The sequence below is a fragment of the Nansenia antarctica genome (assembly GCF_963989245.1).
Source record: "Nansenia antarctica genome assembly, chromosome: 1".
Lineage (NCBI taxonomy): Eukaryota > Metazoa > Chordata > Actinopteri > Argentiniformes > Microstomatidae > Nansenia > Nansenia antarctica.
Genome location: NC_137674.1, coordinates 60,075,943 through 60,100,178, shown reverse-complemented (window position 1 = coordinate 60,100,178; position 24,236 = coordinate 60,075,943). Strand labels below are relative to the sequence as shown.

At 44.1% G+C, this 24,236-nt stretch overlaps 1 protein-coding gene across 1 annotated transcript in view; it reads left to right on the top strand.

Moving 5' to 3' along the window:
• ryr3 (ryanodine receptor 3) overlaps nt 1-24,236 on the top strand; it is a gene marked incomplete at both ends in the record, with an annotated part of 132,242 nt that overhangs the window by 3,589 nt on the left and 104,417 nt on the right. The window contains 2 exon segments of the mRNA XM_080531575.1: nt 18,929-19,048; nt 23,012-23,110. Coding sequence (XP_080387701.1) covers nt 18,929-19,048; nt 23,012-23,110 — 219 coding nt within the window.

The following is a 24,236-nucleotide window of genomic DNA, read 5'->3' as shown; positions in this document are numbered from 1 at the left end:
TTGTTTTATTGTTTCATTATGCTATTCAATTTAGATTAGATTAGCTTCAACTTTATTGTCATTGCGGATACAGTCAAGTACCAGACAACGAAACTCAATTTTAGGGTATTGTGAGATGAGTCATCGTGGCTTTGGTCTGGCAGTAAATAAAACACTATAATATTGCCCAATGGGCTTAAAGACACAAGTTAAATGACAAATAGTTTAAAAAGTTTAATAGTTTATGGATCTGCAACTTGATACATCAGACTACTCCATTTACATGCATTTTGATTGTATTGCTCTTGTTCCGCTGCCTCAGGAGAACTCCCTAACTTAATCCTAATTGGATGAGAAGGACTTTCTTTGTATTGATTGATCAGGGTCTGATGGCCTAGCTACGATGTGTTCCCTGGCACCGTCCACTTTCCCTATGGGCTTAGTCATCAGCACTGAAGGGCAGGATGTCAGCTCTCATTTCTTATGTTTACAGTACTCAGTGTTTGGGGAGTAGTTTCATTAAATGTAGCTCAACTATTAGTTTAACTAGTAGTTTTGATGTGGCATGGTGGTAGTTATACTCAATTCAAATCTTCGTAATGTTTTCAGTAATTACGTAGTCTCCACTGCCCCCACTATCTTTCTCAGACTTCAGTTTCTCATATATGACTAGTCATCTTTCAGTAACTGACTGTTTTGTGTTGGACAAAGTAGTTTTGATGTAATGTTAGTTTGACAAACTCGATTTCTCTCAAGGGTAGCTTTAGTGTAGTTAAACTTCCTCCCTTGAAAAGTAATTGGCCATTTAGTTATATACATTTTCAGAGTAGCTCCTCCAACACTCACAGTACTTTGCTAAGACCTTTACCTCGGTGCCCCATGTCTAAACAACATTGTTTAATTTGTTGTCATCCTTTTGTGGTTACTAAATGTAGCTCTGAATGCTGCTTTACAGCCTTAACACCGGGCTAGGTTTACTCTTGGGTAAGTTGTTTAGACGTTGCAAAGCTTGGCGTAATGCATATCATCACTGAATTAAAAAGGCCATCGGTGAAGTTGTCATTGAGCTATAATGACAAGACGCCAGGCATCAGGAGAGGAAAGGGGTCTGTCACTCAAGGACCAGATAGCAGTTTGTTTTCCAAAAGCTGTGTTTTTGTTTTTGCATTATGTCCGGAGCCTTGAACCAATGTTGACAATCTCATGAAATGCTATGAATTATGGAAGTGGTGGGACAAGGCTATTCATCTCCTCTCCACCCATTGTAAAGGCAGCACAACCAGGCGAGAGGTCTCTGTTGTTGTTTTTATATGAGGAGTCGTGAAGACAGGCCCCGTCTTGTTTTTATTTCCTATTGATCCTGAAAAAGGTTGACTGATTCATTGATTGATTGATTTAAAATTAGATCCTTAAAAACACACACAACCACAAAATCAATGTACAAGCAATAATTACTGTACATGTTATCCACGACAATGATAATTTCAAATTAAATCGACATGCGTGTTGTGCTGGTCTGTAGTGTGCACAAAAGGAGGGAAAGACTGAGTAGGGACCCAGCTAGCAATTTTTGGTTCTAAAAATGTTCAAAGAATGTTACCTAGAACGTTCTCGTAATGTTTTCAGCGGGAAGTTTTCTTTAAGTTCCCAGAATGTTCTAGGATAACGTTCTCTAAAAACATTTTTTAAATGTTGTGTGATAACCTTCTTAAAATGTTAAGTGACAACATTGCTGGAACATTATGCCCTAATGTTCTTGAAAACGTTTTCAGCGGGAAGTTTTCTTCAAGTTCCCAGAATGTTCTAGGATAACGTTCTCTAAAAACATTTAAAAAATGTTGTGTGATAACCTTCTTAAAATGTTAAGTGACAACATTGCTGGAACATTATGCCCTAATGTTCTTGAAAACGTTTTCAGCTGGAAGTTTTCTTTAAGTTCCCAGAATGTTCTAGGATAACGTTCTCTAAAACATTTTAAAAATGTTGTGTGATAACCTTCTTAAAATGTTAAGTGACAACATTGCTGGAACATTATGCCCTAATGTTCTTGAAAACGTTTTCAGCGGGAAGTTTTCTTTAAGTTCCCAGAATGTTCTAGGATAATGTTCTCTAAAAACATTTTTAAAATGTTGTGTGATAACCTTCTTAAAATGTTAAGTGACAACATTGCTAGAACATTACACCTTATGTTCTCAAACATTTTCTGTCACGACCAGAGGGCGGAACCCAGAAGCAGACAACGGAGAACAGGTAGTACAACAATAATAATGATTTATTGTAGGGTAGGGGTGTCAGGAGGAGCAGGCTGGAGGTAGATAGGTAGTCAGACAGGCAGGGGATCAGGCAGGTAGGCAGGTAGGCAGACAGGCAGCGGGTCAGGCAGGCTGAGTGGTCGGCAGACAGGCAGGGGGTCAGGCAGGCGGAGTGGTCGGCAGACAGGCAGGGGTCAGGCAGGCGGAGTGGTCGGCAGACAGGCAGGGGTCAGGCAGGCGGAGTGGTCGGCAGACAGGCAGGGGGTCAGGCAGGCGGAGTGGTCGGCAGACAGGCAGGGGTCAGGCAGGCGGAGTGGTCGGTAGACAGGCTGGGGGTCAGGCAGGAGGGAAAGTACAGGCAGGCAGGGATCAGGCAGGGAGCAGGGTAGTCAGGCAGGCAGGAGGTCGGCAGGCAGGGAATCCATTAAATGGCTATGATCTGGCGTTGACTGGAAGCAGGAGCAGAGCTTAAGTAGGAGCCAGTCGCGGTCTTAATCGGCCACACCTGGCGCTGTCAGGGCAAAACCTTCCGCTGGGCAAAAGCTACCGGGGGTGCGGCCTAACGCGTCACGACCAGCTGGCACGCGCACGCGTCACGACCAGCTGGCGAGTGTTTTTGAAACCTCCGTTTTGGCCGCCATTAGCGAAAAGCTTTAATTTGGCTCTACAAGTGTTAATATGTCATTTTATGAAGTTTTAATATGTTTTCAGGCGAGAAAGTAACCATATATATTCACAAAATGTATCCGGTTTATCAAAATAACCCGTTTATATAAAGAAAGAAACGGAGGTCTGATCAGCAGATCATTTCTCATAAAGTTGCAAACGCAATTTGAGCCCTGGACTAAGCATCCTAATATGTCATTTTATGAAGTTTTAATATGTTTTCAGGCGAGAAAGTAACCATATATATTCACAAAATGTATCCGGTTTATCAAAATAACCCGTTTATATATGATCTGACGGTTTTTTCCCCACTTCTGAGAGCAGACGACACATTTGGGTTGTGTCAGCAGATTAACGTAAATGCAAGTGTGCATAGCGCACACACACACACACACACACACACACACACACACACACACACACACACACACACACACACACACACACACACACAGAGGAAATCTCTGTTTAAACTGACGGCTGATTTCCGAGAGGACGCCCACGGACAGAAGGTGAACTTGGTAGTCGGAGGTAAGAGAGGCTTTGCTATCCTAGCGGGGAGCTAGCTCGCGGTGTTCGGGTGACAGCCAGGGCGCGTTCGTAAATACGCTCTGGAAATCTGATCAGCACTCACGGAATGCCTCTTGTCCAATCAAATGACTTGGTCCCTTTATGACGTTGAACCCAGTGTGCGCTCCGGGGCTCTCAGAGCGAATTTACGAACGCAGCCTCAAGTTCAATACTCGCGACACACACGGACTGGTCCAGTTTCACTAACCACTGTGTAGAGTAGTAGACGCATCATTTCTACTAACACAGTAATATGACTACATGATCACACTAGTCTAGTCGTGTTTAAGCCCACGTTTCACTTTCTACTCCTAGACACACACTGTCCTAGTCACACACACTCCTAGACACACACTGTCCTAGACACACACACTCCTAGTCACACACACTCCTAGACACACACTGTCCTAGACACACACACTCCTAGTCACTCACACTCCTAGACACACACACTCCTAGACACACACACTCCTAGACACACACTGTCCTAGACACACACACTCCTAGACACACACACTGTCCTAGTCACACACACTGTCCTAGTCACACACACTGTCCTAGACACACACACTCCTAGTCACACACACTCCTAGACACACACTGTCCTAGTCACACACACTGTCCTAGTCACACACACACTGTCCTAGTCACACACTGTCCTAGTCACACACTGTCCTAGACACACACTGTCCTAGTCACACACACTGTCCTAGTCACACACTGTCCTAGTCACACACTGTCCTAGTCACACACTGTCCTAGTCACACACATTCTTTTACACAGGCTACACACACAGAGTTCGTCCACAGCGCAGGATTAGCATAGATTATAAACAAACACGCAGGATGAAGCCTGTCTGCTCACACTCAACTTGCCCTAGCACTGCCCAGAGTGTGTACAGTCGGTTAGATTGTTAATGTATCTGTATCTTTGTGTTACACGTTATCAAGGTATAGTAGTAGTAGCCTACTTCTTGCAATACTACTTCTAGATGTGAGTAGAGGATATAACCCAGTACAATATGACATGAGTTGGAAAATGCCAATATCTTTAATAGATGTAACAGTAAGTTGGTAACAAAATAAACTGATTTTACACAGTTGTGTGTCTAGGACAGTGTGTGTGACTAGGACAGTGTGTGTCTAGGACAGTGTGTGTGACTAGGACAGTGTGTGTCTAGGAGTGTGTGTGACTAGGACAGTGTGTGTCTAGGAGTGTGTGTGACTAGGACAGTGTGTGTGACTAGGACAGTGTGTGACTAGGACAGTGTGTGTGACTAGGACAAGTGTGTGCCTAGGACAGTGTGTGTCTAGGACAGTGTGTGTCTAGGAGTGTGTGTGACTAGGACAGTGTGTGACTAGGACAGTGTGTGTCTAGGAGTGTGTGTGTCTAGGAGTGTGTGTGACTAGGACAGTGTGTGTGACTAGGACAGTGTGTGTCTAGGACAGTGTGTGTCTAGGAGTGTGTGTGACTAGGACAGTGTGTGACTAGGACAGTGTGTGTGACTAGGACAGTGTGTGTCTAGGACAGTGTGTGACTAGGACAGTGTGTGTCTAGGACAGTGTGTGACTAGGACAGTGTGTGTGACTAGGACAGTGTGTGTGACTAGGACAGTGTGTGTGACTAGGACAGTGTGTGTCTAGGAGTGTGGGTGACTAGGAGTGTGTGTGTCTAGGACAGTGTGTGTGACTAGGACAGTGTGTGTGACTAGGACAGTGTGTGTGTCTAGGAGTGTGTGTGTCTAGGACAGTGTGTGTCTAGGAGTGTGTGTGTCTAGGAGTGTGTGTGTCTAGGAGTGTGTGTGACTAGGAGTGTGTGTGTCTAGGACAGTGTGTGTCTAGGAGTGTGTGTGTCTAGGACAGTGTGTGTCTAGGAGTGTGTGTGACTAGGACAGTGTGTGTCTAGGAGTAGAAAGTGAAACGTGGGCTTAAACACGACTAGACTAGTGTGATCATGTAGTCATATTACTGTGTTAGTAGAAATGATGCGTCTACTACTCTACACAGTGGTTAGTGAAACTGGACCAGTCCGTGTGTGTCGCGAGTATTGAACTTGAGGCTGCGTTCGTAAATTCGCTCTGAGAGCCCCGGAGCGCACACTGGGTTCAACGTCATAAAGGGACCAAGTCATTTGATTGGACAAGAGGCATTCCGTGAGTGCTGATCAGATTTCCAGAGCGTATTTACGAACGCGCCCTGGCTGTCACCCGAACACCGCGAGCTAGCTCCCCGCTAGGATAGCAAAGCCTCTCTTACCTCCGACTACCAAGTTCACCTTCTGTCCGTGGGCGTCCTCTCGGAAATCAGCCGTCAGTTTAAACAGAGATTTCCTCTGTGTGTGTGTGTGTGTGTGTGTGTGTGTGTGTGTGTGTGTGTGTGTGTGTGCGCGCTATGCACACTTGCATTTACGTTAATCTGCTGACACAACCCAAATGTGTCGTCTGCTCTCAGAAGTGGGGAAAAAACCGTCAGATCATATATAAACGGGTTATTTTGATAAACCGGATACATTTTGTGAATATATATGGTTACTTTCTCGCCTGAAAACATATTAAAACTTCATAAAATGACATATTAGGATGCTTAGTCCAGGGCTCAAATTGCGTTTGCAACTTTATGAGAAATGATCTGCTGATCAGACCTCCGTTTCTTTCTTTATATAAACGGGTTATTTTGATAAACCGGATACATTTTGTGAATATATATGGTTACTTTCTCGCCTGAAAACATATTAAAACTTCATAAAATGACATATTAACACTTGTAGAGGCAAATTACAGCTTTTCGCTAATGGGCTGTCAAAACGGAGGTTTCAAAAACACTAGACTGACGAGTCACAGTCGCCAGCTGGTCGTGACGCGTGCGCGTGCCAGCTGGTCGTGACGCGTTAGGCCGCACCCCCGGTAGCTTTTGCCCAGCGGAAGGTTTTGCCCTGACAGCACCACTGATAGACGGCTGATGAGCCAGGGGCGGAGCTGTAACATTTTCAGCTTAAGTTTTTGTTTGTTCCCAGAATGTTTCAGGATGTGATCTAAAAACCATTCTAAAAACGTTTGCTTATAACCTTCTTAAAATATTTACTGAAAACCCTGTTAAAACATTATGCCCAAACATTCTTAAAATGTTTTTAGCTAAACGTAAATGTAAAAGTTTGATAACATCAATATTCAAGTCTTTCAACATAATGTATCATTATTTATTAACATTAACAACAGAGGTGAGACAGCTTCATTTGAGAACATTTTTTTTTTTTTTTTAAAGCAAAACATCATACTCTACATACTGAAACCAGAACCTATCATCACTGCAACAGTACATATCTCTGACAGTACATATCCTCATGACAGACAGGCATTCCCAAAGTGTTGTAGTTCTTGATTTAGTCCTCGAACAGTGTGGGGCTTCTGCTCCCCTCAAGTGCTGCTGCTGCACCTGGACACATTCTTATACATCATCCCTGGACACATCCTTACTCTGAACTCTGTCCTCAGTCACAGATGGTCCACCTGTATCACTGTCCTCAGTCATGGATGGTCCACCTGTATTATCCACCTGCATTATAACAAAAATAGTATTTAAAATCAGAATAGTTTCTGATTCATCAGAAGTCTTTTTGGTAGCCCTTTAAATTACAGGCCGTTAATTATGCAGTAATTACTGGAAATAACCAAGTAATATCCATGTAAAATAGACATGTAGAATGCTAGTAATTGTGCTAGCTAGATTGCTATAGCTTGCTAGCTAGCTAGCTAGCCCCCAAACCTGTCCCAAACTTTTGGGCTGGTAGATTTGCTTCACTCACCAGCCAAAAAACCAACAACAATGACGTTAATCTATTGAGTGGCTGGTGAAATCTGAACGTTCACCAACTTGTCTGACAACACACACGCTCGACGTTATTCGCATTAACGGTTAGTTTGTGGTCAAGAAAGTAAATGTATCCATACAAAGTAACGTTAATCAATTAAAAACAGTTATTGTAACCTTACCGTTTAATCCACAGTGTCCCGTTCCCTTGTGCTGTCTTCAACTAAAACCGTCTACCTGTGCCCGACCACGGAGGTGAACTGAACATCTCAGTCAGGCTTAGTGAAATCTAATCAGAGTCGTTTGATTGGTCTGCCACGTCCTCAGCCTCCTCGGTTATTGGTGCAAGTCTGAAACTTGAATTTTTAATAACATCCCAATTTTTTTTTCTGAATGTTTGGGCATAATGTTTTAACAGGGTTTTCAGTAAACATTTTAAGAAGGTTATAAGCAAACGTTTTTAGAATGGTTTTTAGAGCACGTTATCCTAAAACATTCTGGGAACAAACAAAAAACTTAAGCTGAAAATGTTTTGAGAACATAAGGTGTAATGTTCTAGCAATATTGTCAACTCACATTTTAAGAAGGTTATTACCGAACATTATCCTAAAACATTCTGGGAACTTCCCACTGAAAACGTTTTCAAGAACATTAAAAAAACATTAAAAAAACTTAAGCTGAAAATGTTTTGAGAACATAAGGTGTAATGTTCTAGCAATATTGTCAACTCACATTTTAAAAATGTTTTTAGAGAACGTTATCCTAGAACATTCTGGGAACTTGAAGAAAACTTCCCGCTGAAAACGTTTTCAAGAACATTAGGGCATAATGTTCCAGCAATGTTGTCACTTAACATTTTAAGAAGGTTATCACACAACATTTTAAAAATGTTTTTAGAGAACGTTATCCTAGAACATTCTGGGAACTTAAAGACAACTTCCCGCTGAAAACGTTTTCAAGAACATTAGGGCCTAATGTTCCAGCAATGTTGTCACTTAACATTTTAACAGTGGCGGGCGGTGCATTTCACACCTAGGCCTTCAGTGATGTCCGACACATTCCTACCTGAATTATTCTACCTCTTAATACCATTGTTATGACGCCATGGCTCTAGAAACTAGACAGAAACACAGTATAACCGGGCGTTGCATCACCTTAACATAGTCAGACAAGTACAACAGAGTTATATTAATATTTCCGAAGCATTTTTAATCAATAAATCCGCATTTACAATGAAGAGTGTTAAACTAACATCTTTAAGATCGCTACATTACCCACGTTTGTCGTCTCGTCCACCATAATAGCGACAAAGGGTGCCTTTTTAATCTCCATTTTGATGATCCATTTCTACCATCACTTCAGCAATAGCAAAAATCAGGTCGTTTTGTATTTTGCCTGACGTCCCAGTAAACACTTTGTTTGTGGACAGGTGGTAATGTAAATCTGTGTTGTTTTCAGCCAGAAAAGAAAGAAGCTCAACGTAGTTTCCTCTGTTTGTGGACTCGGTGCTTTCATCGTGTCCCCTAAATGAAAGTTATTGTTTACCCAAAAACAGGACACAATCGATCAGTATTATCGATCAGTCAACGAAAGCTTTCGTTGTGATGCTCCGTTTCCCTGCGCACTTTCAAAAGTTTCACATCTACCGGCATTACGCATCTCAATAGTGAATATCAATAGTGCGTATCAATAGTGCGTATCAATAGTGCGTATCCAATCAAAAGACGTGCTGGGTGCTGACATCATTGAGCCTTACAGCAGGCGCCGTTGTTGCTTTTGCTCGCATCTACGTAGGTTTACTAGGAACGCCACAGGTTTTCTCGTTCCAACGTTAAGTTACAGGTCGAATTCGCGGCACCGCAGATTCTGCAGGCAGGCAGATTTTGGAGCCCCCTAGCAACACATTTTGATGGATAAAAGCTCTAACATAAAGGCCAGCCCTCCAAATCTCAATCGGAGACTGGAAGCAGCGCAACCAAGAGGAAAGCTATGAAATGAAGAGAATAGACTATGGGGAATCATTAATACATATTTGTGGAAAAAATATATTAAAATAAAATGTATATTCTGATGATGTTTAGGCCAGCAGAGAAGGCCTTGCTGGCCCTGACGGCACACCACTGCATTTTAAGAAGGTTATCACACAACATTTTAAAAATGTTTTTAGAGAACGTTATCCTAGAACATTCTGGGAACTTAAAGAAAACTTCCCGCTGAAAACATTACGAGAACGTTCTAGGTAACATTCTTTGAAAAATTTTAGAACCAAAAATTGCTAGCTGGGTTGATTATAATTAGATGCATGTGAAAGTCAATTGAGAATATAAATTCAAAATAATAAACAGCAATGAAAACATTGTTTCATTAACATTTTTCCTAGATAAGTATGATTTATGACACCCAGGTCTTTATTATAGTGGATTTTGCATTTTCAAAGTTAGGGGCATCATGTGCATAAAAACGCTACTACTCATCATGCTGTTGTTCGCCCCCACCTATTCCCAGGGGTCTGACACTTTGTTACTAAGCATCCTCTGCTCCAGCCTCTCAAAAGGGCAGCCCCCCTAGATCCACCAGAACAAAAGATATGCACTTTTGAATGTGTACACAGTACCAATTGTGCATTATTGGGTACAGTACCTGTTTGTGCCCACAGGAGGCGCCCTTTAATATTATGGGCTATTTTGGGGCTTGCAAAGGGTGTCTTGCACCCTGAGTATACCCCCTTGTACGGGTCACCCTTGGGACTAGGAGCACCGTGTCAGGGCAATTGCTTTTAAAACCCCAATGATGTCCCGGGTCAACTGGACCCGAACAGTACGAAAGGGTCTAAAAAGTGAACATCACACAAGGGTTAAGAAAACCTATTTCAATATGCTATCTATGCGTTTCTTATTACATAATAAATGACATGCTCATTTGTATAGAGCGCAACAGTGTGGATCCGGAAGTAAATGTTGCGTTATCGTGTAACATTATCATGTAACATTGTGAGAACATTTTGTAAAAGAACATTCTATAATCTGTTACCTAAACAATGTCCCCAAAACATCCTTGGAATGTTGCAGGTAAAACGTTCTTCCTTTGTTTACATATCACATTACAGGAACATTCTAGAAAAAACGTTTTGTGATCTGAGGCATCAATAACATCCTGAAAACATTATCCAAATGTTGCTTTCAAAATGTCCTTCCTTTGTTATCGTGTAACATTGTGGGAACATTTTATAAAAGAACATTCTATAATCTGTTACCAAAACAATGTCCCCAAAACATCCTTGGAATGTTGCAGGTAAAACGTTCTTCCTTTGTTTACATATCACATTACAGGAACATTCTAGAAAAAACGTTTTGTGATCTGAGGCATCAATAACATCCTGAAAACATTATCTAAATGTTGCTTTGAAAATGTCCTTCCTTTGTTATCGTGTAACATTGTGGGAACATTTTATAAAAGAACATTCTATAATCTGTTACCTAAACAATGTCCCCAAAACATCCTCAGAATGTTGCACCTAAAACGTTCTCACTTTGTTAACATTTAACGTTATAGGAACATTATTTGAAATGGTAAACATCGTTAAAATGCTCTTTGAACATTAGATGAAAACGTTTTCTTTAAAATATTAGCAGAACTTGTAGGGAATGTTAGCCAATGTTATGGGAACATTCCCTGCTAGCTGGGGAGGTCCTGACTGAATTAGCAATAGAATCACACTTTGTCCACCAGCGTGAGGGGACTCTAAACCCAAATAATAACCTTCATCAATCAATAGAGGCCTGGAATAGGTGGAGAGCTGCTGAAAATCAGGTTTGTTTGTGCTTAAGGATATTAGGTTTATTAGGTTCTAGTTATACTACTGCTACTACAGTACATTGATAGTGGCACTGTGCTATGGCACTCAACAGCGATAGTATGCACATACAGTATGTTGTCATTCAAATGACTTGATACAGATTGTCATTATTGTTAATTTGGTTTGTCATAGGTGTTCTTTGTTTTCATTGCACCTAACATCAACGTGAAGTGAATAAACATCTCTTGGGAAGACGTTTTGTAGGATTAGCAGTCATGCTGTCTGTCTGAAAGTGATCATTTTGAGGGGGTTTTCTTGTTTTCTTTTAAAAATCTGTTTATTGGGTTTTAGAATTGTTCAGCATAGTCATTAAACCATTCAATTACTCAACATAACAAAACAATCATGAATATGCATCCCCTCTGGGGAATGTTTTCGAAGTGACTACCGTAATCAAATAGGTCCTATGTTATTTGTCTGTTACCATTATGGAGAACATTGGTACTTTAGGCAGATAAGTCATGTTGTATTTTGTCTCTGTCTCTCTCAGCTCTAAAACAGCATTCTCCATTTGCGATGTGCATCCAGCCATGCCAGTGATTTCCTGTCTCACTGGCAGACTGCGAAATGACAAGATGATGGATTTGGAAACAATTTCCATCCCTCTATTTTGTCCCAGAATGATATTGATCCAATGTAAGACACTGTAAACAACATTTATTTTCTGTCTTTTCCAGTCCAATTGAATCTACTGTATTCTACCAGAGAAGAAACTGAATTGAGTCAAACGTCTTTCTGTAAAAACACTGACAAAGAGTTGTAATATTCAGATTCTAACCTTCATTTTAACATGCAACTTACTTATTCCTTAGCTGAGAGCTTAGAGTAAGATGGTCTGAGATGGCTGACTTTCACTTCGGAAGTACCTAACCCCCCTCTGTCCACCTCTCCCTCTTTCATTCTGGACGGCATACAGAATCACTCCGGCCTACCCCGGCAGATCCCCCTGTCCAAGCCTACCCCAACACACAAACAGTGTTTTATACAACAGTTCTGTATGTGGTATTTTCTGCCCACCCCCGAGACAACACACATGCATTGCACACTCCAAGACAATATGTGCACCACCCTTTCCAGGAAGAACAGAGCCCTTAGCAGTTAAGTTTCTTGCTCTAGGGCACTGGTAGGCTCCTTAGATATGATGCCAGAAACCCTCCAGTCACTAGCTCACTTCCTGCTCCCTTCTCGGTTGTGGAACGAACCAGCAAACTACTGACTGCTGGCCGGCCCTGTCTAACCTCTCGGCCACCTGCCTCCCCTAATGCTGATGCAGACCAGCTCGCACTTGGATGGGTGGTTGGCGGCTCCTGTTATTTGGAGCAGCTTGAAAGCAATATCCATGCAAACTAAGCCAGAGAAATCCGATTTGTAATACTGACACAGTATGACTCTCAGATACCGTGAACCGCAGCAACATTAGAGGGAGCAAATCGCCAGACATTGGAATCTTTATTTTTTAGATGTTGATGTTTTTGCTATGCTTCTTTTGTAAGGGTACTGTGCTGCATGGTGCCTGTTCCCTTCTGGGTGTCACAGAGTGTCTGACGACACGATGAGGAAGAAGTAGTGTTCTGTACAGCTTCACTCATAGGGCTTTCACACCGGCAAAGAACCTTTCCGGTTCGCGTTCGCGTTCGGGAACCTCCGAACCTTGGTTCATATCAGTGTAACCAGAACCAACCGCGTCATCAACGATGGGTGATGAAGGGGCGGGATAAACAAAAATGTCACAACTAGATGGCAGCTACTTCACTGGAAATGAGGATAATATCTTCCACAACAGTATCTGAAATAAACACTATTTTCTATGAAACAAAACAAAAGACACTTTCTGCACACGTTCTCTTACTAACCAGCTGCTCCATTGCTGGAATAGAAATGGCGTAAGAAATTTGCATTCGCGCGTGTGTGTGTGTTTGCTGAGCATGTGAGGAAGATAGAGAGAATGATTAACTTTTGATAATTGTTTTGATCACTAATGATTAGATTTAGATTAGATTACATTTTGCCTCCTTCCTTCTTGCTGGTCTTTGCAGCCTAGAATATGACACACCCACTGACGACGTGACTGTTCTACGTTTTGGTTCCCACTTGAGAACCACTATTTTCTGGTTCCCGCTGTGAACCAACTTTTCAGTCTCCACCGGCCGGTTCCAGACTGGGAAGAACGGAACTGTTCTTTGCCGGTGTGAACGCCCTATCAGTGAGTGACAGTAATAGCATAATGTCAAATGCATGTTTGATACCAAGTGTCTGCTATTCCTGGAGGCTAGGCCTATTTTTACACCGCTGTGTCCCATAAGAGCAGGCAGGTACTGTACTGTGTCCTATGTCCAACTCCTTGGCTTAAGGCTACTTTTTGTAGCCTTCACAAGATGAACAGGCTGTGGTGGTGTGGATTTCGAGACAAGTGTCATTTGTAATAGAACTAGGGGGGCAGGGAAAGCAACCTATAGTGTTCACGATGCTTTGGTGGTACTTTATGTACTTTAATAAAGACTGTTTTTGTAGATCAAAATGAGCATTCGAGAGCGGTTTCAGGTGAGCGGAGAGGCTACCTCCTTTGTTCCAACATGTCTCCTTCCGTTGGGTGCCCATTGAAGGCAAACTAGCTATGACAAAGTGTTCCTAACTCTACATAACCCAGGGGTTCTCTTTAGCAACTCCACTAGTTTCTCCTCAGACTCTGTTTCCAGTCCCACATATACAGCCCCAGCCCGGCCCAGCTCACTCAAAACCCTCATATCATTATTCCATGGAGACCATTCGTTTGTGCTGGGGGGCTTGATGGTGGTGAGAGGTGGATGCACTTGGTGTAGTCAAGCATCTCATTAAACTGTCAGTAGTAGGCAGGCAGGCAGGCAGGCAGGCGCTAGTGCTCTGTAGACAACCTGCTCAGAGCAAGGCTGACTACTGAGTATGTGCTGATGAATGTTATTTTAGGCTCCTGAGGAGGTTCTGTAGAAGTGTCCTGTTCACTTTCTCAAGGCTCTAACGTGCTAGCGCTTTTCTCTCTCTTTCTTTTTCTTTACACACTAGTGTGTCTCTCTTTCAGACACACTAGTGCCCCCCCCCCCCTCTCTCTCCCCTTCTCTCTCTCTCTCTCACCCCCCCTCCCTTCTCTCTAACATTGCATTTATCACACCTCAAACATTAGCAGTCCGCACATGAACCAGGCTATTCAGCTGTGGGGAGTTCTTTCAGATCATTCAATCGGTACAACACAAGGTGTCTTGATTGTGATTATGTGCTAGTTGCCCAACTATCTTTATTTTGATCCTTGATCCTTAGCTTAGCTAAAAACATCTAACTCCATCAGCACTTATCACCTTGTCTGACATTTACAAGAAATACGACCCCAAAGCAGATCATCTATTCAGAGGGGGACCACGCTCGGCCAGACGGCGTGAAATGAGGAGTCCAGCTTGTCCAGTATTTGCGGGATTCCTTCCATTTAACGTCTGCCTGCTTTTTGGTCAAAAGCAGCCCCCTCCCCACTGAGCATTTGTACGGCATGTGTGTCAAAATAGCGGTCCAGAAGGATTAAGTATATTCACCTTTTCTCAAGTTCACATGGGAGGCGGTAGTGAGTTGTGAGCATTCATTTGGCACGGCAAGAGCCTAAGGAGCTCTCGGGTTACGGCCAGTGGGATGCATCAGGCCACACACACACACCTGCTCCTGTCTATTAAGATACACAGGCCTGCTGCTCATAGAGAGATGGAGAGAGAGAGGGAGGGAAGGAATGATGAAACCAAAGGGACAGCAGCACGTTTGCGTCTTAGGTAATAGTGGCCTGGGACAGGCCCAGTGTGACTTGAGTCATTGTTGCCAGTTCTGCCATGGTGGTCTGAGGCATAAGGCCTGGTTGGAGAGCTACTGTAGAAGGGCAGGGGCTGCATGTTATTGAGGGTGGGGGGTGGGGGTGGGTAGAGGTAAGGGCTGGGTCAAGTTGCTCCTCAGCTCTCGGTACTTGGTTAGACCCCCCCCCCCCGCCCCCTCCTCCTCCTTACACATGCAGCACCACCCCAAAGCCCTATAGATAGACTGTGATGCGGTTCTTTAGCTGTCTAGCAGATGGCTGCGCTGCTATCCCCAGGACCACCAGATTCTCTGGCTCAGTCTCAAGTTAGGGGAGGAGAGAGAGAAAAAAATCCCCCTATTAAGACAGGCACTCTGTGGTGTACTCAGAGGATTTGGTCCAGTGGAATCGATATTTTCATTTGATTGATTCTGAGACACACGCGAAGACAGGTGTACAGAAAGATAGACCAGAGGTCTTGCTTAGGGTCAAGTCCAGCCTTTCCTATGGTATACCACACACCCACACATACTGTACACACTTGCACGCACACACACACACACACTCATGCGCACACCCTCCAACCGCAACATTCCTGTTGTGCCTGCCAGTCGGTGTTTGGAGCTGCAGTAGCATACAAGACAGCTGCTGTACGAAAAGAAAGTCATATTTACTTAATTATAAAGAGGTGACAAAACCTCAGCAGTTCCACTGCCATATTCGATTTCCATCTCTCACACTTGAACAACAAGCTCTCTCAGCCCCCAGTCTTCAGTGGGAGCTGCCAGGAGTGCCAAAGCTGTGACTTTTCTACTGTATCTGTAACCCACTGGAGGGAAACACTGCGGTGGAGGTTAATTAAGACATCATATTTTCCTGACTGTTCTCTCATCTGGGCCTGGGCCTGGGTCTGGGTCTCAGACTGAGCCTGAGGCTCTCACTCAGTGCTGCTTGCCTTTTCTCTTCAATTAATAACACAGACCGCCGTCAACCTCTGTTGTGAAGTCTCCTACAATACACACAGGATTGTGTTCCTCATTACATTGCCTTTTCTTCAAGAGTTGTGACCATGTTTATGTTCATAAGGGCATTGTTTAGACTAGGTTTAGCAGCAGTGGAGTGTGTTAGCGATGTTGCACAGTTAAAATGGTATTAGGAGGATGTCGTGACGGGGCCAACATCTCTGATCTCTGAGCACAAACCTACAGTAGATCTTATAGGTGAGCTGAGAGGTTTAGGCTGGGTTCAGATGGTGAGTGATAAGGACCCATAGGAATTACATAAAGAAAGAGGGATCTCAATATTTTTGTATATATATTCGAACCAGAATCACTTTGCATAGGAGCAAGTCTATAGGATAGGATACAGGGTGGCTGTGGTGCAGGAGGTAGAGCGGCATCTAATGATCGCAAGGTTGGCAGCTCGGCGGTTCAAACCCCGGCTGGCCACATGTCCACATGTCCCTAGGCAAGACTCAGAACCCCAAATTGCTCCCAATGAGCGGGCCGGCGCCTTGCATGGTAGCTTGCCACCATTGGTGTGTGAATGTGCATGTGAATGGGTGAATGAGAGGCCGTTGTAAAGAACTTTGGAAGGCGCTATTTTTAGTCAGTCCATTTACCATTTTATATACAGTATATAAGCTTTACTCTAATGAATTAATCCTGGTCTGATGGTAGGAGCCAGAACCATGGCAACCATCAGATCCGATTAACGTGGGACGTGTGTTGGTAGAGAGAGAGGGTCTAGTCAGGGAAAGCTTCCAACACATAAATCAATAACACTCCCTTTGTGTAAATGCCAGGGAATCCACACACAGATGCAGCAACCATTGTTGCATGCTTAGTTTTGACCCCAGTCCAATTATGGCTTCCTGATCTATGCTGTGCAATAAAGAATAAGGACTCATCTCTAAATAAGCACGGTGAGCTGCCTAAACGACTACCGCCCGGTGGCACTCACACCAATCATCATGAAGTGCTTCGAGAAACTAGTCCGGGCCCACATAGTCACACATGGTATGGATCCGCCCAACCTGGATCCATACCAGTTCGCCTACAGAGCCCACAGGTCCACAGAGGACGCCATCGCGACGACTCTCCACTCCACTCTATCCCACCTGGAGAGGGGAAACAGCTACGCGAAACTGCTCTTTGTGGACTTCAGCTCTGCCTTCAACACCATCCTTCCAGACAGGCTAGTGACCAAACTACTAGACCTGGGACTATCACACTCTATATGTGCATGGATCAAGGACTTCCTGTCCGACCGCCCCCAGAGGGTGCGGGTGGGCTCCCACACCTCCACAGCCCTCAGACTCAGCACTGGGTCCCCCCAGGGCTGCGTGCTAAGCCCCATCCTCTACAACCTCTACACCTACGACTTCACCCCCGTCCACCCCAGCAACTCCATCGTAAAGTTTGCAGACGACACCACCGTGGTGGGCTGCATCTCGGGGGGGGGACGAGGCGGCGTACAGGGATGAGGTAGAGCAGCTGAGCAAGCTGTGCAAGGTTAACAACCTGCTGCTGAACCAGTCAAAGACCCAGGAAATCATCGTGGACTTCAGGAGGAAAAAATCTGAGGTCCAGCCCCTGCTCATCGACGGAGAGAGCGTGGAGAGAGTCTCAACCCTCCGATTCCTGGGGGTGCACATACAGGATGACCTGTCCTGGAAGAACAACACAGCAGCCACCATCAAGAAGGCACAACAGCGGCTCTACTTCCTGAGAGTCCTCAGGAAGGAACACAACAAGCAGGAGATACTGGTGGCCTTCTACCGCTGCGCAGTAGAGAGCATCCTCACCTACTGCATCTGCAACTGGTTCTCCAGCTGCACAACGCAGAGAGAAATGCGCTACAGAGAGTCGTGAGAACAGCCCAGAAGATCACCGGCGCCCCCCTCCCCTCTCTGGAAGAGCTGTACAACACACGCTGCCTCAGGAAGGCCTCCAAGATCTCCAGAGACCCATCCCACCCTGGGTACGAACACTTTGCCCGGCTGCCCTCGAAAAGGCGGTACAGGACCATGGCCGCAAGGACAAACAGACTGAAGCTCAGCTTCTACCCCAGGGCCATCCAGGCCCTGAACACAGCAAAGACCTAGGTTCTGGGCCCTGGACAGTCTGGACGGATTGATGGCAGCTGCTGGATTGAAAAAATCAGGTGTAGTGCTGAGGCACAAATGTGTACATTTCAAGCCTGCAAACTGCGACACTTTAAATGAATGTGCAATAACACTATGTGCAATATGACAACCCTAGTCGTTTTATCTGTACAGTATAGTATAGTGGATAGTGTACATAGCCTTTATTTATGTAAACCAGCTCCTTTCCCTTCTTTTTTTTTCTTCTTTTTTTTTTCTTTCTTTCCTAGCACCAGGGGAGCCCCCCCTCCCAAATTTCGTTGTTTGGTACCTGTACTATAGCAATGACAATAAAGACCATTCATTCATTCATTCATTCATTCATAAATCCATTCCCTTAATGTCACTAGGTTTGCAAATCTCTTTTTCATGTTTATGTGATATTGGCAATAATTGGTTGTAATGTATTTATGTTTCTTTCTTGACTTTTCAATCCTGCAATAGCTCAATGCTGCAAAAGCTTGTATTATGCTGATCCGATTCTGGTTCTTACTATCCTGGGAATGCATAAATAAAACATGTATTTGCTCCGCTCAGAGGAACAAAAACCTGACACAGTAGTGTGTTTGTACAGGCAGAGCAACTGCAAACACAAGTAATCCATCCATCCATCCATGTATCCATTATCATGTCTGACAGTTGATCTAGTTTCCAGGGTGCATCGCAATGCAAGTATCTGGCCTTTTTTGTCATATCCTTCATAGCCTATATTTTGCACTCAAATGTAAATAGCTGGTTAGCATTGAGCACAGTGCCTTCGTACAGAGAAAAGAAAAGCACTGCTTGTTTGATTGTGTGGAGGTGACAGTGTGGATCATAGCCTCTCTCTAACTCTCCCTTCTCTGCTGGCAGGATGATGAGGTGGTGCTTCAGACTGTCGCCACCATCAAGAAAGAAAATCGGAAGTTCTGCCTGTCCGCAGAGGGACTGGGAAATCGCTTATGCTACCTGGAACCCACATCTGAGGCTAAGGTGAGTTGGTAGACTCTTGAGTGCTTGGCAGGGATGAATGGTTTATTTATAGCACTATTGTTTAGCATGATAAAAAAACACTGTTTGAATCCGTCTTTTTTAAAAGTAATTTGGCTTTGATAACATTCTAGAGCAGTGTGCACATCTTTTTTAGTTACCGTAAGTAGCATTTGGCATAATGCTAAGTGATACAAATCTCTGACTTAATAGACCCTCCCAGTTTGCAAATAACTCACCGTGGGTCACCGTGGTGTTCTCGGTTTCACTGGAATAGGAATTTCTAAATGCAATGCCATAATATATGCATTTCTGCCCCTATTTGAAGGGGATGTCTATGATTCAGCTATCTCTATCTGAGTCACAAATAGCCCACTTGAAAGGCATAAGGTTATGACATAGAAATGTATGGAATTGAACACACTGCTACCTTCCATGCATTGTCATCTCTGTTCCTCTGTGTTGTTGTTGTTGTTGTTTTCCTGGCCTGCTCACTGATGATTTGGCCCGTGAATCTCATTAAAGAGAGAGAACGGAAGTGACAGTTGAGAGGTGTCGTGGTATAGTCCATCTGTTTGTCCTCACCTTCCTACTGTGTGTCCCTGCCCCGCCACGAGGTTCAGATTGTGTCTGCACGCTGTCAACATGTATTATACTTCTCCATCAGCGGAGGCTGGATGGGCTCATTGTAAATGCATGGAATGAGGAATGATATCAGACATGTGATTCTGTACCGTTCCTCATTCCATTGCATCCATATGCATTACAATGAGCCTGTCCTCCGATTTCTACCTCCACCAGCCTGCCCCTTGATCAATTCACTTAGAAGAAGTAGGCCAACAGTGCAGCTGAGGATAGAGACTGTTGGTTGCTCCTTATTTTGCTCGGCTTCACACACCTGCACCCCAACTAGACAGGTGTGACAGCCCACGAAATCCCCTACTTCAGGAAACTGTCACAAGTAATAGAGTGATATACAAAATCTCATTCTGGCTCTTAAGGATAGCACCTATGTTGACTTTGAGCCCCTTATTTTTGCTTACCCCACCGAAATTCTTATCTCACCTGGATGAAAAAAGCATCAAAGTAGCCTACGGCACAACAATCTCTCTCTCTCTCTCTCTCTCTCTCTCTCTCTCTCCCTTGCCCCCCTTCTCCCCTCTCTCTCTCTCTCTCTCACTCCCCCCCCTCTCTCTTTCTCTCTCTCTCGCTCCTCCCTCTCTCTCTCTCTCTCTGTCTCTCTCTCTCTCACCCCCCCTCCTCTCTCTCTCTTTCTCTCCCTCGCCCCCCCCCCTCTCTCTCTCTCTCACTCCCCCCCTCTTTCTCTCTCGCTCCCCCCGTCTCTCTCTGTCTCCCCCTCCCCTCTCTCTCTCTCTCTCTCTCTCTCTCTCTCTCTCACGCTCCCCTCTCTCTCTCTCTCTCTCTCTCTCTCTCTCACCCCCCCCCCATCCCCTCCCCTCTCTCTCTCACCTTGGGCATTATGACAAAGGTGAACTCAGACAGTCGGCCACCTTGGGAGCATCAGCAGGCTGAGCTGTGAGGAGGACTGCGATCTGGCACAGGCCGGTGGCGTTTGTCATCCGCAGATCTCAGGTGTTGACACTTCATTGACACCCAGCTGCTGGATAGAACTGGCTCTCTGCCTGTCATAGTGAGCCCCACTAGCCCAAAGGAAGAACAGGGGGACATTCATATTTGGTTTTGCAATAGGAAGCAACGCTGCACTCTGGCCTGGTTCTAAATGTGTATGCTCTTTAGAAACAACATGTATAGCACCGGGGAGGCTGGCGGATGTAGATGTCCGGGGGACATGAAAAGTCTTATTGATACCATTCCTCATTTCACTCCATGCATTACAATGAGCCCGTCCTCTGATTTCTACCTCCACCAGCCTTCACTGGTGTGGCATGGCAAGGTTGAAATATATACAGTACCAGTCAAAGGTTTGGATACACCTTCCCATTCAAAGTATTGTATACTGTAGTAGGTCTTGGACCAGCACAACATACTGTAACAAGATTCATTTATAATTGGTATACATTTATAATAGAATAGGTATAGCATAGCATAGAGTACAGCACAGTGTTTTATCTGTACAGTATAGTATAGTGGATAGTGTACATAGCCTTTATTTATGTAAACCTTCTTTTTTTTTTTTTTTTTCTTTTTCTTTCCTAGCATCAGGGGAGCCACCCCTCCCAAATTTCGTTGTTTGGTACCTGTACTATAGCAATGACAATAAAGACCATTCATTCATTCATTCATTCATTTAGCCTAATGTTAACTGTAATATTGGGCAATGTTACCCTGTGCCATGCTTAATTTCCAAGCACACCCCAGTTCAGGTATGACCCTGGATTCACTCTGCTGCTGCTCTTAAAGGATGAATTAAGGAAATTAAAGAAATTAAAGAAATTAAAGGACAAGGTGACCCAAAACTCAGATGCTCAAACAGAAAGTATGATAATTGGTCCTTTCAATTGAATTATTCATAAGAATTAGACAATTGTAAAAACATGTTCCAGGTGTCATTGCATAAGGTCATATTGCACTTGTGGCATATTTGCGTCATGTCATGGATCTTGGTGTAGTTCTTCTGCAATCAAACTGAAATATCCCACCGACCCTGTCGACCCCAGCTCAGGTTTTGTCACATGGGCTATGGGATCACCTCATTAAGCAGTGAGCTAGTCTTGGGAGTTGCACTTAATCCCATGGCGTGCTTTCACTCTCTCCTTCTCTCTCCTGTCAATCTCCACTCTCCTTTTTTAAATGTATTTTTTTTCCACCCTTCTCTGGTTATAAAATAAAGACAGTGTGCGGACAGGCTGAGATAAAACTGTCCCCACATTACTCTGAGCCTCAGACCACGTATACACACACACACACACACACACACACACACACACACTCCTGTGTTTGCGCTGAGTGACAGAATCGTCCTCATTATCACCCCCTGCACCCCCCAACCTGCTCATATTTCACACCTCACTGGAGGGTTCAAGGGTCAACTGGGTGTGTAACATAGCTGGTTGGAGTGGCACCCTGCACCCTAAATCATTCTTGTCCCATTCCATACTAAGTTAAGGTAGCACAATTCCTTAAAACTGTCAAGTGGGCCCTCTTGTTGGGTGCTGCCACATTCCAGTTCACATACAGCACAGGAACATGACACCCGGGGGCTGACATCAGAGTGGGGGTCGTGGGGGACAAGACGTACAGCACTGACGTCCCTGGTCTTATTATTCAAATGATTCAATTGTTTTGTTAAAAGAGAATGAGTCCTTCTAGCACGACGACTATCAATGACCCCAGGCCTGAGCATATAATATATGCATATATATAATATATGCTCAGGCCTGGGGCCATTAATAGTTGTATTACCATTTCCTGCTATGACTAGTTGATAGTTGATTCACTTACTTAATTAAATGTATTGAAGTCACAAAAGGGCAAAAATGTAAATGTAACCTGTTACGGTACATGTTGGATGTGATGAATTGGGAAGAGAAAGAGAACAATGGGGGTTGTTGTCTTCCTAGAGGGATCCGAGGAGGAGAGCACAACGATGGAGGCGAGGGAGGGGGATTAAACAAACCTAATAAGAACCCAACCGAGCCACTCTCAAGGCTCTTACCTTTCCACCGATACTCCAAATTCTCCTCTCAGGCCAAACATTAGGGAGAGACCCAAAAAGTAATTATGTATAGGCCTAACGCTACAGTTCTTTTCAAGGGATGTCAATGTTATGAATTTCAATGAATGAGTTTTCCTGGTGTGTGTGTGTGGTGCGTGTGCGTGATATTTCTATTTTGCTGGCTTGTAGGCTAGGTAGCAGCCTGTTCCTGTAGTGCTGTTGAATGCAGAAGCACGTTCCCAGGCTAGTCGGCTTGATGAGTAGTATGTCGGTCTATAATCTCTCTCTCTCTCTCTCCCTCTCTCCCTCCCACTCCCTCCCTCCTGCAGTATGTTCCTCCAGACCTGTGCATCTGTAACTTTGTGCTGGAACAGTCCCTGTCCGTCCGGGCCCTGCAGGAGATGCTGGCTGGGCCCAACACTGAGGGGGTGAGTAGTATCTTTCTATCTATCCCGGGTTCATCAGACACTGTACTGTTGTATAACTGTACCTCAGTACACTGATACTGTAGCTAGCTGCCCTTGGCCTCCATGTGGAGGACGGTTTGTAGAGGACCTGCTGTGACTGCAACTGATAGGGGACAGTCATCAATACACTGTCTGTGAGCAGTAATGCGTTTCCATTTGCAGAATAAATCAATAAATAAGCTTGATCTGTCACAATGGGAGGAGAATCAGCCTGACATTCCCTCAGGTTCAGTATGTCAGTATGTTTTGTTATCTTATGCATTATAATGCAACAGCCACCCCCTAAAAGAAACAAAATAGCCCCCCCAAAATAAAATAATAATACTTAGATCGGTGTGCTAATGAAAGCCTACCCCATGTCACGATCAGACAGAGACAGCTAGAAACAGTGAAATGTGATTGCTTTAGCTCTAAGTGCATCCTCTTATCTGCCCATTTGATTTACACTGTTGGCTGGGCTGAGGAGGAGAGAGAGAGACAGAGTAAAGTATCCCCCCCATATAGTGCTGCTGGCTTGTGTCTTAGTGCAAGTGAGTTATCATGATTGGGCAGCCACAGAGTACCAGAGGGTGTCACAGACAGCAATGAAACAGTGAATACTGTTGATTCCAGAATGTTCATACTCTTCATGCTCTCAGGTGGAACTGTTTTCATGTGTCATTTCATTCGATTCATTAGTGCACTGTCCATAGAACTAAAGTGAGTAGAACAGACACAGTCCCTCATGTGTTTTATTTTATGGCACTGACTCTCATTCAGAAAACTTAGCACAATTTAATTGCTTGTAGTAAATGATGTACTTATCTCTGGAGCTCTGGTTCTATGTACAGTCTGTGATTGATTATTCATGTCTTTGAAGTTCAGTTTGGGTGTAGGGATAACAAGCAGACTGTTTTGTATCCTGGGTCAGAGATAAGTACGCCAGGCTGCCACTACTTGCTCACTAGAATTGTGGACAGTTTATAGTTCATGCACAGCTGTTAACTATTTACATTCTCTATTCTCTCCATTTGATTAGAAATTGGAAACTCAGGCTCCCTGAAGTAATTAGAATTTTAGACAAGCCTAAATTGCTAGCCTAGGTGCC